General features: G+C 41.5%; 1 protein-coding gene across 1 annotated transcript in view; it reads right to left on the reverse strand.

The window, feature by feature from the left end:
• Positions 1 to 10,979: 10,979 nt before the first annotated feature.
• Positions 10,980 to 19,239, reverse strand: part of RNF125 (ring finger protein 125) — a 55,023-nt gene continuing 46,763 nt past the window's right edge. The window contains exons 5-6 of the mRNA XM_075316367.1: positions 18,237 to 18,341; positions 10,980 to 12,757 (exon numbers count right to left, since the gene is read on the reverse strand). Of these exons, the coding sequence (XP_075172482.1) occupies positions 12,671 to 12,757; positions 18,237 to 18,341 (192 nt within the window). The 3' untranslated portion in view covers positions 10,980 to 12,670. The remainder of the gene's footprint in view (positions 12,758 to 18,236; positions 18,342 to 19,239) is intronic.

A 19,239-nucleotide genomic window follows, 5' to 3' on the forward strand; every position in this document is an offset into this window, starting at 1 on the left:
GTAAGCTGCTCAACAGAATTATTCTGGATTCTAGCATTAAATGCACATTATCCAGAGGGCTGAAATTTTAAGAGTGATTTATTGTACTTTTATTAGGTCCGTGGACACATTGCAACAATTGTGTGAGGCATATTGGTAAAGAAGAAGTCATATCTCTAGGATAAAATTAGAAATCCAGTTTGTTAGAAAAAAACTTTAAAATCCATGTTAGGTCGGAGTCACTGAAACACATTTCAGGCACTAAGCCCTTGTACTATTGGACCCACAGTCCGGACCGTGGATTAATCTCCAGCTTATTTGTGCATTGGATTCTTTGAGGCTCACCGTGATTAGGTAATCCAATCTCTCTTTGAAGGTATAACAGTTGTGTGAGGCATATAATCATGTGATTGTTTCTCTTTGGAAGATATTATTATTATTATTATGATTATTAATTATTATAGCACCATTTATTCCATGGCGCTTTACAAGTGAGAGAGGGTATACGTACAACAATCATTAACAGTACAAGACAGACTGGTATAGGAGGAGAGAGGACCCTGCCCGCGAGGGCTCACAGTCTACAGGGAATGGGTGATGGTACAATAGGTGAGGACAGAGCTGGTTGCGCAGTGGTCTACTGGACTGAGGGCTATTGTAGGTTGTAGGCTTGTTGGAAGAGGTGGGTCTTGAGGTTCCTCTTGAAGCTTTCCACGGTAGTGGAGAGTCTGATGTGCTGAGGTAGAGCGTTCCAGAGTATGGGGGATGCACGGGAGAAATCTTGTACGCGATTGTGGGAAGAGGAGATAAGAGAGGAGCAGAGTAGGAGATCTTGTGAGGATCTGAAGTTCCGTGCAGGTAGGTACCGGGAGACTAGGTCACAGATGTAGGGAGGAGACAGGTTGTGCATGGCTTTGTATGTCATGGTTAATGTTTTGAACTGGAGTCGTTGGGCGATGGGAAGCCAGTGAAGGGATTGGCAGAGTGGCGAGGCTGGGGAGTAGCGAGGGGAGAGGTGGATTAAGCGGGCCGCAGAGTTTAGGATAGATTGGTGGGGTGCAAGAGTGTTGGAAGGGAGGCCAGAGAGCAGGAGATATTAATTTTATAATGAAAATACTGCAATTAATTCAGTGGTAGATTGTCATAGAAATAATGCTTAACAATGAATATTGCCAACATTGTATACAGCATAATTTTTTACTTGTAATGACATGTTATATTCATTTTCAGGCGAATATATCGATTGCTATCATGCTTTATTAATCTTCAGGTGAACATATAATGAATTGTATAGTTATTTAATCGCTATTTCATTGTCATATGTATTGGTTTGTGTGGTACCGACATGCTGCTTTTTTCTGTTACATAGGAAGTTCCTCACATATGTTAAAGTGATCAGTTTGGCATTGCATGCACTTGATAGGTTACTCAGATTTTTTTAAATGTGGGTTCATTTTGAACTTGTATGCCTATGAGTAAGGATTATTCCAAAACGCATAAGACGGGGGCCATTGTGGCCTGAACTATTACGACGCATATGTGTTTAATGGATTTATGCATATCGAATTACTATTTTTTTAAGGAAGACAAGGTGCTGGATTTTCTATTGCTTTTCTCTACTTTATGAACACCAGCCACTCCCACGCACCTGAGGATCCTAGGAGTTATTGGTGAGCTTATCTTCCATTCCATTTCGCTAAATAATATTTCTAAAGAAGAAGCTTGATAGGTTTGAAACGCATAGCATAAACCGCATGTTTTCCACTCATGCCATTACTCACACGGACTGTGTGACGTGACTCCTCGTGGCCCTGCATGCACACACTGAGACATATCTGTTTTTTCTCTGGGAGCACAGGTATCACACGGATCGCACACTGATGTGATCAGTGTGACACGTACCGGAGAAAACACGGGTCTTTTAAATAAAAAGATTTTCTATATTTACCTGTATCCAGCAATGCTGTCTTCGGCTCTGCTGCCTCCCGCTTCTGACCGCTGCTCATTAATCAATGAATATAATCACTGCACTGAGGAGCTTAAAGCTGGAGCATCGCGGGGACAGCACCAGGACAGCATCACCGGTGACAGGCGAGTATTCAGCAAGCAAGCGATGTATGTTCAGTGACGTCCAGAGGGTCAAAGTTCCCAATGAACTCTGATGAACCCGTGAAGTCACCATCGTGACCCCGCTGTAGCACGGGTGTGGCATCAGAGTTCATTAGGAACTCCAATGACTTCCTGGACGTCACTACACACACACTGCTTGCTGAATACTCACCTGTCCCCGTGATGCTGTCCTCAGTGGTGCTGTACTCAAGCGCTGTCCCCGCAATGCTCCGGCTTCCAGCTCCTCAGTGCGGTGAATAATCAATTAATATAATGAGCAGGGTCAGAAGCAGGAGGCAGCAGAGCTGAAGAAAACAGCGCTGGATACAGGTAGATATAGAAAATCTATTTCAAAGACCCGTGTTTTCTCCGGTACGTGTCACATGTATACAAAGACAGAGTTCACACGTGTGACACACGTATGACCATAACCATGGGTGTGGCTTGTACCTGATTAAACACGGACGTCTGAAACCGGCCTAAGTCTGATCCATTCATAAAATTCCAGCATAATTATCCAGCACCTGTATATAAAATATTCCTCTTTTCTTGATGCATGATTAAAAAGGTATAAAAAGGCTCCAGACACGTCAGTACAATACCAACGTGATTCGCACTATAACATCTTGTTTCCAGCATGATGTGCACAAAAAATTGTTCAAAACATGATGGCATTATTGTCAAGGAACTAACGGAGTGACTGGGAATCGGGACTCAAACTGACTCTCAGGCTAGGGGAGCCCCTAACTATCCCTCATCCCAGATGGTGGTGAGGTCTGGACCCCAGCGTAACCCTAACTCATGAGAAACCCTGATCTTATACCCCTCTCACCCGTACCCCCTGGAGAATAGCAGGCCTGGAGTGATAAGTCCCCACACAAATAGACAGACAGGGGGTAACAAATTCACACTCCCTGCAGTCAATCACAGAGGTAAAGACAATATGTGCAAGGGAGGGGGAAGAAAAGGAAGGAAATACACAATGACAAGGGTATGTCAACTACACACCACAATAGCGTATAACAGCGCTCCAGCAGCTGAATCACCATGTACCATGACCGGTATCGCTTTTGCTATATTCGGCACGGAGGAGCAGGATCCACCATCTTTTCAAGGGTGGAGGTGGATGGGATAGGTCTTCAGTAACCTGGGACCCCAGCAGTAACTCACGTACCAATCATCAACTAGCACAAAACTGGTCAACGCCCGGCTCTGACTAAACACAGAAGCACCAGGTTGTGTGTCAAACTCTGTAGTGTGAACAGAGTCTGAAGTCGCCATGACACCTGGTGCGTACAGAGCAGCACACCGCACGACAAATACACGTACAAATGTGTCTGGAATGTTTTTAGAATTTGTATTCAAGTAGGAACATTTTATCTAGACGTTCTGAACTGTCTATGTTTCAATACACTTGGATAGACTTCTTTCCCAATGATTATTGTACCAGATTTATGTAAATGCTTCACAGAAATGCCATGTAGTCAACTCATTGGTACTGAAGGATATCCTATTTTTTGTTGAATGACACTTCTAAATGGATGGGGAATAAAAGCAAAGTAACCACAATCAATACACCACATTTTTCAAAACATCTTTATTATATGAAATCTGAATTAATAGACTATATAAAAAAACAAATATATTACAAAAAACAATATACGTATAATGATAGTGGAATTTAGAAGGCATATTAAAGGTATCCTTCTGAACTTAGTGTAGGAAGTGGCTTACAAAACACAAAATGTAAAATAGGAAAAATAAAATGTCTGTTTAGAACTGCCACCAATGCCATCTTTACAATCTAAGTTGTGATTTCTCACTCATGTAGAGCCATAGGTAACATAGTCCTACATACCTCCCATTCAGGTAAGAATCATACATTAAGTACATTGCAACCTGCCGAGTCTGGTTAGGGCTACACAGCAATATAAGTAACATTGTATGACCAAAATTCTTTATTCATCTAGTCTGAAATTTTAAAGCTGCAAGATGTGTCACTGTCCAGCCCTTGCCTAAATTTGTAAAATGCCCCCACCTTGGGCAACAGAACAGCAAATCTATGCAGATAACCAATGAGTGTAAGGAGTAATATGAAACGTGAAAGCAGACAGCGCCATCTATGGGAAGAAGTGGAAAGCGCTAAACGGACTGGCACAAACAATGAAGTGATTACTGGACTGTACAACAGGATTACTCTACTTGTGACGTTCGGTTTCATTTTCACTTTATAACAAGACCGATATTTGCGTTGAACTTACCACCAGCTTCAACCCTAAGGTGTATAAAGATGGCCGTGGTGGCTCATAGTACATAAGAAAACCAGAATGAGCTTACATCTGTACGAAGTAACATTTTACCTCTTTAAATAAACATCTGGTGTTGTCTTTCCTTGTGAAATTAGCATTATATTATTAATAATAAAGGCACATGTGCTTAGTAAAGCGGTCTACACCCAAGCCCCAGAAGGAGAGAATTACTGCTCCATGTCTTCAGTAGCTGGTTGTAGGTTTTCATCACTATTTTCGCTAAATGATCTCATATAAAAACAGGAATAATAAATCTACTGAACTTCTGCTGCTGAAAAAGGCATTCAGCTTATTTGTAGTCATATACATAGATCCAAAAACGAAAATAATTAATAATATGAGAAGTGAAAGATGATCTGTCAGGAAAGGAGTTGTACAACTTCTATAAAAACCTTAGAAATGTACTCGATCTTATACAATGTCCTGTTTTTTTGTTTTTTTTTTATTTTAGTTACCTGACCGCTGCAGCCAATCACAGTGGATACAATGTTCAGTGGACAGGTGACCAAAAAAAATGTACGTCATCGATTTCATTCCTAATGAAGACCAACAGAGCGGCCAGCGCTGGGTCCACAGTGGAAAAAGAGTGACTACGCCTGATACTTTTAACAAACCTTGACATCTGTAAACGTCAGACAACCTCTAACCTTACACATTTACAGAAGCCCAACCTCTCCTAACATTTCAATTGGATAAGGTATGGCACTTTGGTAAAGACTTCAGCACAGGCACAGAATAGTGAACAGTCTAATCTTTAAGAACTTCCATTCTTACTCCACTGGAAAACGTCCATGAGTCCAAATTTCTGGACAACAGTCTTTACCAGCTACAGAAACAAGAACTTCTGAATAATAGAAACACTTTATGAATAAATTTCACTAATTTGTTCTGCCATGACTGCCCTGCTCATCATTGGGTTAGGAATACTCTATGGCACATGCCTGATCATAGTATCAAATGGCCTGGTTAGGTCAAAATAGGCACAGCAGCAATGGACCACATGTCACGTGGGTTTACAGTTTGTATACAATGATCACATAGCTATATATGCCCATACGCACAGATATATACTGCAGTGATGTTACAGTAACTTAACTTAAGGCCCTGTGCGCAGTAGAAAATGGAATTTTCTTAAGAAAATTCCGCAGCTTCTGAAAGATTACCGCACCTGCAGTAAAAAAAATACAGCAAACCGCACCCGAAAACCGCATGCGGTTGTACCGCGGTTTTGCAGCGAATTTTCCGCAGGCTGTTCCCTGCGGTTTTTGACCATTATCTATGGCAAAAACCGCAGGTACCTGCGGAAAATAAGTGACATGCTCATTCTTTTTGCTGCAGAAATTCTGCAGCAAAAGCTGAAAGGGAAAAAAAAACCGCAGTGTGCGCACAGCATTTTTTTTTTTTACCATAGGTTTTGCTGGGGAAGGACTGCAGAAAGGTTAAGAACATTTTCTGCAGCAATTTATGCAGCAAAACCACGGCAAAAACCGCAGTGTGCGCACTGGGCCTAATAGTCATGGTTATTCAACATAATCTTGATGGATAACGTGAATTGTATGGAGGCAGTGTTATATTGCTCTGCCTATAGAGGCCATAGATTCTACAGGGAGGACTATGCACTTTGTGGAGAATGGCGATTTGACTACTGGAATGTATTTTGTTTTTGATGTCTATCAGTGTCAAACACAAGAATAGTAAAAGTGTTAACATGCAGTCAGTGCACCTGGACAACTACTCATACATAATAATGATTTGATTTTTTTGGACTTAAGAGAAGTATCCTTTACTTCCGTTCTCAAACACCACCATAAAGTTATATATGACGACACTATAAACACCTTATCAAAATCGGTTCCTTGCAATACAACTGAAGGAGGCTGTGACAGTGATATATTAATGATAGTTGATTACATATAGCATGTAGTGGTGAATAAACAGAAATAATGTAAAAAACACAAAAAGCAGCATACAGTCCGAACATAAGACAATTGGTGGGTATTAGATGAAAAAGTGATTTGTATGTCCATAGCTTTACAAGGATATTCGTCAAAACTAACTTCAAACAACCTAGTAGGGTAGTCCATATGACATTCACACACTATGGATGTGTGTAAATTTTGTGGCGCAGGCACTTGTGGTGAAAATCTGCAGCATAAACAAAGGGGTTTTTCACTACTGTTACATTGATGGCCTTACCTTAGGATAGGTTATCAATGACTGATCGGTTGGGGTCCAACACCCGGCACCCCCGGCCATCAGCCAATCTCCGTTGTGGCAGCAGATGGACTGAAATGCTCAGATCTGGAGCTGCCCCATCTTCTTATAGGGGCCATGGCTGGGAACTACAAATCCGCCTCCTATTGATTTGAATGGGAGGTGTATGTGCAGTTTCCGGCCGTGGCTGCTAGCAGAAGACATGGCAACTTAACTGAACCTTTCGCGCCACCTACTGCAGCCGCCGGCACCCGCTGATTGGTGGGGATGCGGGGTGATGGACCCTGGACGATCAGACATTGATAAAGGATATGCCATCAATGTAAAATTTGTAGACAGCCAATTTCTTTAAATGAAAAATATGCAGCTCATCAATGAGATTTTTGAGAATTCTTCTCCACAATCCCAGTATTGCAATAAGCAGCCGATCTGCTGCTGATGAAGACTCTAAATTATTAAGATTACAGAAACATCTGGAAAAAACCCACTCGTTTCGAACAATAAGTACTTTTACACAGCATGCTGTGAACAAGATCCTGGAGAAAATCTGTTCTATATTCCACCCATTTTGACATACTTAAAGGGCAGTCTAAGTCAGTAGCGGGCTGTCCCCTATTCAGGACTCCGTAGCCGCTATGCTAATGGAGCAAAAGACACCTCTGGAGAGTATCAGAAATCCTTCACAGACAGACAACCGATATATGAGAAATGTGTGCTGCTTCACTTCTCCTGGGGTAGTGCTGCAGGGCTATTGAACAATCGCTGCTAAATTCCTCTGGAGATTAGAGACGATTACCAGAGGTCCTAAAGGCCCCTTTACACACAGACGTTCTAGCGATCCCACCAGCGATCTCGACCTGGCCGGGATTGCTGGAAAGTCTCAAACAGTCGCTGGTGAGCTGTCAAACAGGCAGATCTGGCCTACGACGCAGCAGCGATACGGACCAGAACAACGTCGCTGGAAAGGGAACGCTAGCACGCCTATGGGCTGGGTCGCTAACGATGTTATTGTAACGGTGTCAAACACACCGATACATGCTGCGCAGCGGGGAACAAAGGACCAAAGAATCGTCCTGAACGACTTGTAGCGATCAGCGACCTCACAGCAGGGGCCAGGTCGCTGATGCGTGTCACACACTGCAATGGCGCTGGGGAGGTCGCTATTACGTCACAAAACCGGTGACGTTACAGCGATATTGCTAGCAATGTTGCAGTGTGTAAAGGGGCCTTAACAGCCAATTCCTGCAAGGCTTCCTTCTACCAAAGTAAGAATGGGATAAGGGAGATGAAAAGAGTTATTGCATCTTCATTAAATAGGTTATATATTTTGGAAAACTGCTATTCCTCGACTGATTTTTTTTAAAAAAATATAAAACTGTACATTACTCACCCTCCCCTGGTCCAGCACTTTGTCTCCGCCACTGCTCCCAATGTCTGCTATTGTATGCAATACTGACATGTCAACAGCACTGCAGGAAGTAACAGAGCTTGGCAGTTGGCCATAGTTGACGGCATGTCCCGGGCAGAGCCACTTTAATGTCTCATACATTAATGGACACAGAGAGCTACGGCAGAGACTCTGTGATGGGCCCAAGTAGGGAGCATAAAATAGATTGTTTGGTTCTTTTCAAACAAACTGTAGCCGGGGACCATAGGTTTTCTGAAACTGGAAAAGCTCTGTAATAGACAAAATTGTAAAGTTCTCAAGAATAGAAGGATTTTTAATTCCATTATATACAGCTCATTGCCTAACTTAACAGTCAACCTCCAGTCTAAGTAGCCAGTTACCTAGACAAAGAGTGGGCACCTATTGCAGGTTCCAGGCTTTACAGCTTGTAAGCACTGCTCTATTAGGGGGCTGGATCCAGCCAGCTTCAATTGCCTGCACTTCTGCCATGCGTCAGAAGAAAAGCTGCCTTTGTTAGCAGCATTAGAGAGCGCTCAGTTTGGTCCACCAGCTCAACCAAGTCGCTGATCCAAGCTGTCAATCTTCAGGAGCGCACTGCCCACCAGGAAGGAGGAAGCCGGGAGGCAGAGCAGCGGGGCTCCTGACAAACAAACAAAACCCTGTCTGAAATGAAAAGTTAACATTAAAATTAATAAAGCAATATAAAATCAGAAAAAAACATCCAATCCCATCACCAAAAATGCAAGCACCAGCACAAAAATAAAACAAAAAAAAAAAAAAAAACACCACAAAACTTATGTCACTACTGTCCATAAAAATAAAGAGCAAAAATGTATCTTCTGAAAAGCCTTACTAATATAGTGTTTCCAGATATATGTACCGTATTCTTCGGACTATAAGGCGCACATAAAAGCCTATGATTTTCTCAGAAATCCAAAATGCGCCTTATAGTCCGGTGCGCCTTGTATACAGTCATATGAAAAAGTTTGGGCACCCCTATTAATGTTAACCTTTTTTCTTTATAACAATTTGGGTTTTTGCAACCGCTATTTCAGTTTCATATATCTAATAACTGATGAACAGAAAATGTGCAATCCGCATTTAAACAAAATTTGACCGGTGCAAAAGTATGGGCACCTCAACATAAAAGTGACATTAATATTTTGTAGATCTGCCTTTTGCAAAAATAACAGCCTCTAGTCGCTTCCTGTAGCTTTTAAGGAGTTCCTGGATGAAGGTATATTTGACCATTCCTGTTTACAAAACAATTCCAGTTCAGTTACGTTTGATGGTCACCGAGCATGGACAGCACACTTCAAATCATCCCACAGATGTTCAATGATATTCAGGTCTGGGGACTGGGATGGCCATTCCAGAACATTGTAATTGTTCCTCTGCATGAATGCCTGAGTAGATTTGGAGCGGTGTTTTGGATCATTGTCTTGCTGAAATATCCATCCCCTGCGTAACTTCAACTTCATCAGTGATTCTTGCACGTTATTGTCAAGAATCTGCTGATACTGAGTTGAATCCAGGAGACCCTCAACTTTAACAAGATTACCGGTGCCGGCATTGGCCACACAGCCCCAAAGCATGATGGAACCTCCACCAAATTTTACTGTGGGTAGCAAGTGCTTTTCTTCGAATGCCGTGTTTTTTTGCCTCCATGCATAACGCCTTTTTGTATGGCCAAACAACTCAATCTTTGTTTCATCAGTCCACAGGACCTTCTTCCAAAATGTAACTGGCTTGTCCAAATGTGCTTTTGCATACCTCAGGCGACTCTGTTTGTGGCGTGCTTGCAGAAACGGCTTCTTTCGCATCACTCTCCCATACAGCTTCTCCTTGTACAAAGTGCGCTGTATTGTTGAACGATGCACATTGACACCATCTGCAGCAAGATGAAGCTGCAGGTCTTTGGAGGTGGTCTGTGGATTGTCCTTGACTGTTCTTACCATTCTTCTTCTCTGCCTTTCTGATATTTTTCTTGGCCTGCCACTTCTGGGCTTAACAAGAACTGTACCTGTGTTCTTCCATTTCCTTACTATGTTCCTCACAGTGGAAACTGACAGTTTCAATCTCTGAGACGACTTTTTGTATCCTTCCCCTGAACAACTATGTTTAATAATCTTTGTTTTCAGATCATTTTAGAGTTGTTTTGAGGAGCTCATGATGCCACTCTTCATAGGAGATTCAAATAGGAGAACAACTTGCAAGTGGCCACCTTAAATAACTTTTCTCATGTTTGGATACACCTGCCTATGAAGTTCAAAGCTCAATGAGGTTACAAAACCAAATTTAGTGGTTTAGAAAGTCAGTAAAAAGTAGTTAGGAGTGTTCAAATCAAGAAATTGATAAGGGTGCCCATACTTTTGCACCAGTCAAATTTTGTTTAAATGCGGATTGCACATTTTCTGTTAGTACAATAAACCTCATTTCAACCCAGAAATATTACTCAGTCCATCAGTTATTAGATATATGAAAATGAAATAGCTGTTGCAAAACCCCAAATTGTTATAAAGAAAAAAGGTTAACATTAATAGGAGTGCCCAAACTTTTTCATGACTGTATGAATACAAGCGAGCATTATGCTTCCTGTTAAGAGACATGCTTACTCACCTAAACCGGTCGCTCCGGTGCTGGTTAATCAGATGGGCCGCGCTGTTCTCCGGGACCGGCGCCTCCTATTTCGGCCATCTTGCTCCTCTGTATTCTGAAGCCTGTGTGCATGACGCATCCACGTCATACACACTTGCCGGCAAAGAGGTCCTGCGCAGGCGCACTACAATACCGTACTTTGATCTGCCCTGAGCAGAGCAGATCAAAGTGCGCCTGCGCAGGACCTCAGTGCCGGCGAGTGTGTATGACGTGGACGCGTCATGCACACAGGCTTCAGAAGACAGAGGAGCAAGATGGCCGAAAGAGGAGGCGCCGGTCATGGAGAACAGCGCCGCCCATCTGGCCAACCAGCACCGGAGCGACCGGTATAGGTGAGTAAAGTGTTTTTTATGTTCTACAGTGCGGCCTGCGCTCTTATATACAGCATGTTAGAATGCTGTACATAAGAGCAGCGTCGGACTGGCTACTGGAGGAATCTCCAGTAATGCCAGGCATGGATTCAGGTACCTGCAGTGCACTCCGGAGCGCTCACCTGAGCTCCGGAGTGCAGCCTAGACTGTACAGCGAGCGCCGAGTGATTGATTCCCCGACGATTGCGGTTCAGTTCATGACAGCTGGAGATATCCCGGGCTGATTTCCAGGGCTCTCACCTGAACTCCGGATTGCACCCCGGCCTTTTCGCAGCTGTCATGAACTTAATGCGCTGCGGCTTATAATCCGGTGTGCCTTATATATGAACCTAGGCGCCTTAGCAGGCTCTCATTGCTAATGCGCCTTATAATCCGGTGCGCCTTATATATGAACCTAGGCGCCTTAGCAGGCTCTCATTGCTAATGCGCCTTATAATCCGGTGCGCCTTATATATGAACCTAGACGCCTTAGCAGGCTCTCATTGCTAATGCGCCTTATAATCCGGTGCGCCTTATAGTCCGAAAAATACGGTATTTGAGGGTTCTCCAAAATAGATACATGCGAGATAATGTACTGATCGTGGGAGGAGGTTAGGTCCTGCAAAACATTGCGGTTATGTGGTTACAGCAAAGCTGTGAGAATCCACTATGAAATGGACAGTTTTTCCCATTTTTTCTATGGACTGGAGTAATATATTACTTCCTAAGCTCGTGACTATTCAGCACAGCGCATGTATTCATAGACAGGACAGCAGCCAGACAGAATTGTCTAGATTTTGTGTCCCTTTATAGTAAACACTCTTCGTTTATCTCTTAGTCATAAGATGCCGATCCCATATAGGAATTTTAGTGGTCATGCCATACTCAATCCATTCATTGTGAGTTCTTTCCACCAGGCTCGCTGGCCTCTTTTTATGGTTTTGTGGTGATTTCTTGTTACATGGTATGCAGAAGAAAAATTATCAATTTTTTTTGGTTGACGATTGTTTTGACATTTCCTTGAGCTGTTTGACTCTTCCTCCAATTCCAGCAATATTTCTTATAGTGTGATTACATAATCCTGGTCGTGAATATTCCAAAATTTTAGCAAAACATTCTATTAGGTTAGACCCTAAAAGATCTTTACATTCTTTATGGCTTTTGTTTTCACCAGACTGGTTGCCCCTATGTGACACCTTCCATCTTGTTCTTCCAGTTGCACAAACCTGTTCTACCAGTCATTCTGTATATCCATCTTCTGCGTTACTGACCTAACAGGCATCAGTTTACTAACAGTGCACTTATCAGATATATGCAACATGTGAACAATGCATTACGCCAAACTGTAAAAGTGCGATTCTTCAGGAGCAGCTACAAGTCACAGCATGCCAAAACGGCCAAGGACACTTTAAAATCTAGATCACTATGTTCACCTACTGCAAAGTACGAGTGACAGAACAGTTCCAGGACAATAAGTAATAGTCCGCCCAGCAGAATTACCTATAATAAAACTTATTTTATGCTGTAGTCTCTTTCAACCACATCAGGTCTTGAATAAGAAAAGTAGTCTTCATCTGTAAACCACAAATTACATCAGCAACTCTTCTACACTCCACACTGATGATCTTCTGTCCCGAGGAGGCTTAAGATGTGTCTGAATGCCTCATGTAGTGTATCAAAGACAAATCTAGTACTCTTTCAATAAGTGCCTCTTCCACGATGTTTATATCCTAAGGGCAAAATCAGAAAAGATTGTAAGAACTTGTTACAACAGTACAAAGACATTTTAGCGTGCCCTGTAGTGTGCATATGTATGTACTGTAAGTGACAGAAAAGCTGGAGGCACAAAAGTTAGGGAATGTGCACACGTTGAGGATCTGGGTGCAGAAATGTCTATCTATACGCAGGAAAAATACAGTGCAAAAACTTATGTTTTACCACGTTTTTCAATTGAGTTAAACAGCTGAAAAACGCAAGCAAAAATGCTGAAACAATTGGCATTCTGCAGTTTTTTTTCTTTTTGTACCGCTGTTTTGCTGCAGAAAATGTTCATAACATTGCTGCAGTCCTTCTCCAGCAAAACCTATGGTAAAAAAAAAAAAAAGTGCGCACACTGCTTTTTTTTTTCTTCACCAACAGGTTTTGCTGCATGTTTTCTGCAGCAAAAAGAATTGCATGTCACTTCTTTTCCGCAGGTACCTGCGGTTTTTGCCATAGATAACGGTCAAAAACCGCAGGGAACAACCCGTGGAAAAACCGCAGCAATACCACGGCAAATCCGCATGCGGGTTTCGGGGTGCAGTTTGCTGCGTTTTTTTACTGCAGGTGCAGTAATCTTTCAGAGGGTACAGAATTTTCTCAAGAAAATTCCATGTTCTAGTGCATACAGGGCCTAAATCTGCAAGGAGAAAATACTCAACATGTGCACCACACTTCAGGATTGTTATTCACTTTGCTGGCATCGGGATTTGCTTGCCGTTTTGTGACAAAACTTCACTCAAAAATTCATATAAAAAAAGCACCGCTTTAAAGCACCACTCCAGCGGGAAGGTGGTGGAGAGGGGTGGGGGGGCGGTGTTCAGCCCTCTAGTAGCCCCTGCCCCATCATATACTCACCTTGTGGCGTCTTCATCTTTTACTTACTGGGCTCCGGTCCCACAGCACCATCTTGTGACAGTAACTTCTGACTGCCCGGAAGTCAAATGTTACATCACAAGTTCTCAATGCAAGTCTATGAGAGCCAGAACGAGGCTCTAATATAGATGTATTGAGTTCTGACCTCCGGCGAGCTCCACCAAACAATGGAGCAGCTGGCTGCTCAGAAGTCGCCTGGCCGGAGCAACGACAATAGCAGGTGTAGCTGCCAGAAGGTGAGTATCAGATAGGGGGCAGGGGGCTTGGGTATAAAGCACCACTCCAGCCGCGCAATTAATAAAAACAATAAAAAAAAAAAAAAAACAAAAACAAAAACAAACAAACACTGGAGTGGCACTTTAACTGCAGTAACCTCAATAAAGGAATGGCTTTACTGGACTCCACTGCCTTAATATCCTACATTTCTGGAAGGCAGAGCTGAGATAGGTGGTCATTAATGTATTCATACACATTCTGAGACTCCCTCTGACAGCTGGATTCTACAGGGACCACAGACTGCAGCACCCCATCACCATATTGACATGACCCTACATTTGTCCTGGCCTTAGTACACCACCATCGGGTGAGCAGTTCTGCTTTTTCTGTTTCTCCTCTATTACCTTATGTTAGTGATGCCCTATGACAAGGTATCCTGTGCTTTGTACTTGACAGATGCCACTTCAATATCACTTCATAATGTACATATTTGCCCTGTCATTTTGTATCTGTGACCAGGCTGTATTTCAATGGACTGGACTACAAATAGTGTTCCGTTAATGTCATTTTTATATTCCTTCTTCAGTCCATGTGATAATTGAATGTTTTGGGTTTTTTTCCCCTGACAAAATCTGACATTCGTTAGGTTGGGGCCTTTGGACCCCATAAATGGCTGAAGGAGAGATCTAGCAAACTGAGGTCATGTAAGTAGTTGTCTAAAGACAAACTGTCAATTTAAGGAACTGTTCAAGGTTTTGTGCTTTCAATCTAAATGCAGAAACCTAATAATAATAATAATAATAAATAATAATAATAATAATAATAATGATGATGTAAAAGGTTCTGTCCTTCGCTAGGAGTCCTCTTCAGGCCTGTATGTCACTAGGTGTACAGAGTACTGTGCCATCCATATTGTACATATACAAATAAGAGAGATTTGCCTGGTGTAACATTGTGTTCATGTTTCAGGAATCAAATAAGAACATATGTAACAGGGTTAACCTAACGGGTTGTTCACTACTTGGATAACCCCTTCTCATTCAGCATGGGTGCCCCCATTAAAATAACAATGCTTACACCAACGTCCGGTGCCAACATCATTCCAGCAGTGTCGGCACTCGCTCTCCTGGGGCACACGTGATGTTATGTCACGTGAACCCTGCGCCCAATAAGTACCAGCTTCACTCTTCCCGCCTTCAGACAAATCGCACACCAAGAGGAGGTCAGAGCTGCAGCTGGCCTCTCATTTACTCTAGATGTTTTTGATATTTCTGAAGGTGGGGAGAGTGAAGCCAACGATGATTAGGCACAGGGTTCATGTGACGCAACAGCGTCACATGAGCCCCAGGAGAGCAAGTGCCGACACCGGAGGGGAGTACGAGCATTGTTATTTTAACAGGAGCAAACATGGTGATTGAGAAGGGGTTGTCCACGTAGTGGACAACGGCTTTAAGGGGAAATATGTCCACAAGAGAGCACAAAACACCAAGGCCATGCAATGTCTGGATATTGGTAATGTAGATGATGTGATTTATTTGGACTTTGCAAAGGCATTGGATACCGTGCCACATAAAAGTCTTGTAATGAAGCTCCAGAAGCAAGAACTAGAGGAAACTATAGGCAGATGGGTAAGAAATTGGCTAAAAGATAGTAAAAAAAAGATTAGTCATATATGGTACATTGTCCAATTGGACTATAGTCAGCAGTGGGGTATCACAGGGATCTGTGTTAGGACCGATACTTTTTAATCTCTTTATTAATGGCCTTGTAGATGGGATTGATAGTAACGTGTCAGTCTTTGCTTATGACACCAAACTATGTAGGATATTAAAAGCGGACCTTGATAGTATAATAGAGTTACAAAATGATCTAGACAAGATGTCGGAATGATCAGACACTTGGCAAATTAAATTCAATGTTGATAAATGTAAAGTAATGCACCTAGGACGGAGTAATCCTATAGCTGCGTATACAAGTAAACTCGGGACTACAGAACAGGAGAAGGACTTTGGTATTCTGGTTACAAGTAAGCTCAGTAGCAGTACTCAATGTCAGGTAGCAGCTGCAAAAGCAAACAAGATTTTAGGGTGTATAAAAAGAAAGATTATATCCCATGATCCCAATGTATTGTTATCCAAAGTAACTTTTAAGGCCACATCTAGAATATGGGATCAAGTTTTCGGCTCCACATTTGGAAAAGGATACTAAGAAGATAGTTTGTTCAAAGGTGGGCAACTAAACTAGATTATTGCAAGGAATGGAAGGCCTCCTATATGATGAGATGATGAAAAAGTTGGATTTGTTTAGCTTAGAAAGAAAAAAAAAAAAAAAGACATCTCAGAGGAGATCTCATTTATATGTATAAATACATGTGTGGTCAATACAAAGGACTAGCACATGACTTATTCCTTCTAAAGACAATACTAAGGACCAGGGGACACTCACTGCGAGTGGAAGAAAGGCGATTCTGGTAACTAAATAGGAAAGGGTTCTTTACAGTTAGAGCAGTCAGACTGTGGAATGCCCTACCACAAGAGGTAGTAATGGCAGATACTATAACAGCTTTTAAAAAGGGCTGGATGATTTCCTCAGTACACAAAACATTGTCGGTTATAAATGATTTTATGACAAAATATAATTGGTAGAGGAAGGTTGAACTAGATGGATCTAGGTCTTCTTTCAGCCTATGTAATTATGTAAATGCATTTTATTATATTGGCACCTGTTGGTAAAAATGTTAAGTGCAATGATCAGAGATTATTACATTACACCACGTATAACAAGTAAATATCAGAATTTTTAGGAAGCTCCAGGGAAAGATCCCAGATTCATAACTAAACAGAGGTGTACCAGGCCGAGCACAAACCTCTGCAGTCACTGACAGATCCTTACGTCCGCGACATAATCGATCAAGAAACAGTCAGAAAACTCCGCTCCTATACACCTTAAGGGGGCTAGATAAAACTATATTGAGTGTTCTGAGAGAAAAATACAAGGGTCAATTTTAAAGGGTGTCTATGCATTAAAGTTCTACCCACACAACTAAATCTCATTTGATATAATTTTTGTCTTTCAACCTTTTTTGCGACTTTTTAGGCCACATGCACACGCTGAGTATTTGGTGACTTTTTTTTTACCTCAGTATTTATAAGCCAAAACCAGGAGTGGAACAATCAGAGGCGAAGTGTAATAAAATCACGGGCACCACTTCTGAATTTTTATACCCACTCCTGGTTTTGAATTAGAAATACTGAGGAAAAACCAAATTTTCAATGCAGGCACAGCCATGTGAGGCCCATCTTCCATCCCTAGCCCTGAGAATACTGTCTGGGACCCCTGAATAGCTGACTTCAGAGACGGTTTCCTTTTCTGGGTTGCTTTCCAATCTTTCACATTATAATTTTAATCTACTGTGAGGAAAAAGATTCTGTTAACATATCCTAGAACTGAAAAAAAAACCTTATTTGGTCAATAATACTTCACCCGCTATGATTACTAATCTACAAATATGGGTCATCATATACATGCAACGGATGCCAACATGTGATCCTACAAAATAATAATAATAATGTTTTATTTCTATAGCGCTAACATATTCCACAGCGCTTTACAATTCAGAGGGGACATGTACAGACAATATGAGACAATACAAAATAACAAAATTAAGATACCAAGGGGAGTGAGGGCCCTGCTCGTAAGCTTACAGTCTATGAGGAAATAGGGGAGGCACAAAAGGTGAATGGGGGGGGAGAAAAGCTTGTCATAAATGGTCCAGCCTTCGATTTAATAAGGGATTCAAAAACAGCTGCATGGACCAACCACCAGCCAGAATTTATACAGGTACAGAGAGTAAAAAAGTACATGAAGATGAAGGAACCAGAAGATACAGGGGACAAGAATTGGAAGTAAATTTTATGAAGGGCAGAAAGGGACTAGATTAGATCAGGGCGGTGAGGTGATAGGCTAGTCTAAACAAATGTGTTTTTAGTGCCCGCTTAAAGGTGTGGATGTTGGGAATTAATTGGATTATTCTTGGTAGTGTATTCCAGAGCATAGGCGCAGCTTGTGAGTAATCTTGAAGACGGGAGTGAGAGGTTCGAATTGTTGGGGATGTCAGTCTTAGGTCATTAGCAGAACGGAGGGCACGGGTGGGGTGATAGACAGAGATGAGGGAGGTGATGTAGGACGGTGCGGAACCGTGGCGAGCTTTGTGAGTGAGAGTGATAAGTTTATGTTGGATTCTGTAGCGGATAGGCAACCAGTGCAATGACTGACACAGAGCAGAGGCATCAGTGAAGCGGTTGGAGAGAAAAATAATCCTGGCAATGAGCAGACATCAAGAACATGTATTTTACTCACAATGTAGTTTTCATAGTATACGGAGTGTCTGGCATGGAGATGCTTAAGAAAACTTGAGTTATAGCTGGCGTCTCCTCCTGGCACCAGGTGACAAATTGGACACGTCTAAAAAAATAAAAGATAAGAACCCAAATGAGCATCAATGCAAATTTCTTGCTATAACCTCCCATTTATCAGACATGGTCTGTACATTTATACACAATCTATTCACTCTGAGATCTATGTAATCCCTGTAACAACATATTAGCGCTTTCCAGTCTCTTTATTCCATTTTAATTTTACATGAGATCTACCCACCCTATTGAATCCACAATTTGGCAACTTCTTGCACGCTGGCATAGATTACCAATGCTTATGCAATGTTGAAAAGCTGTCTATATATTTAGATCTATAATTATATATATATATATATATATATATATATATATATATATATATATATATATATATATATATATATATATATATATATATATATATATATATATATATATATATATATATATATATATATATATATATATATATATATATATATATATATATACACACACACACACACACACAAAAACAAGGTCTCTAACACACACACACACATACACATATATACATACAGTATATCACAAACGTGAGTATACCCCCTCACATTTCTGTAGATATTTTGTTTTCAGGGGACAACAAGGAGATATGACACTTTGATACAATTTAAAATAGTCAGTGTCCAGCTTCTATAACAGTGCAAATTTGGTGCCCTCTAATTAACTCAACATACAAAAACATTAAGTGCCCAAATAGCCATGTTCCCTCCCCGGTATCATATGACTCATTAGTGGTACAAGTAATGACGGGCAAATAGTAACTATTCGTGTTCGGATAATTCTTATTGAATACCGAGTACTATTCCAGTATTCGTCACGGCAAGAAAAATTAACTTTTTCTCGATTGACTTGCATTAGGTTCATTATTTGTGACAAATACTGGAATAGTACTTTGGGATTTGTTA

The sequence above is a fragment of the Anomaloglossus baeobatrachus genome, chromosome 6 (assembly GCF_048569485.1).
Source record: "Anomaloglossus baeobatrachus isolate aAnoBae1 chromosome 6, aAnoBae1.hap1, whole genome shotgun sequence".
NCBI lineage: Eukaryota > Metazoa > Chordata > Amphibia > Anura > Aromobatidae > Anomaloglossus > Anomaloglossus baeobatrachus.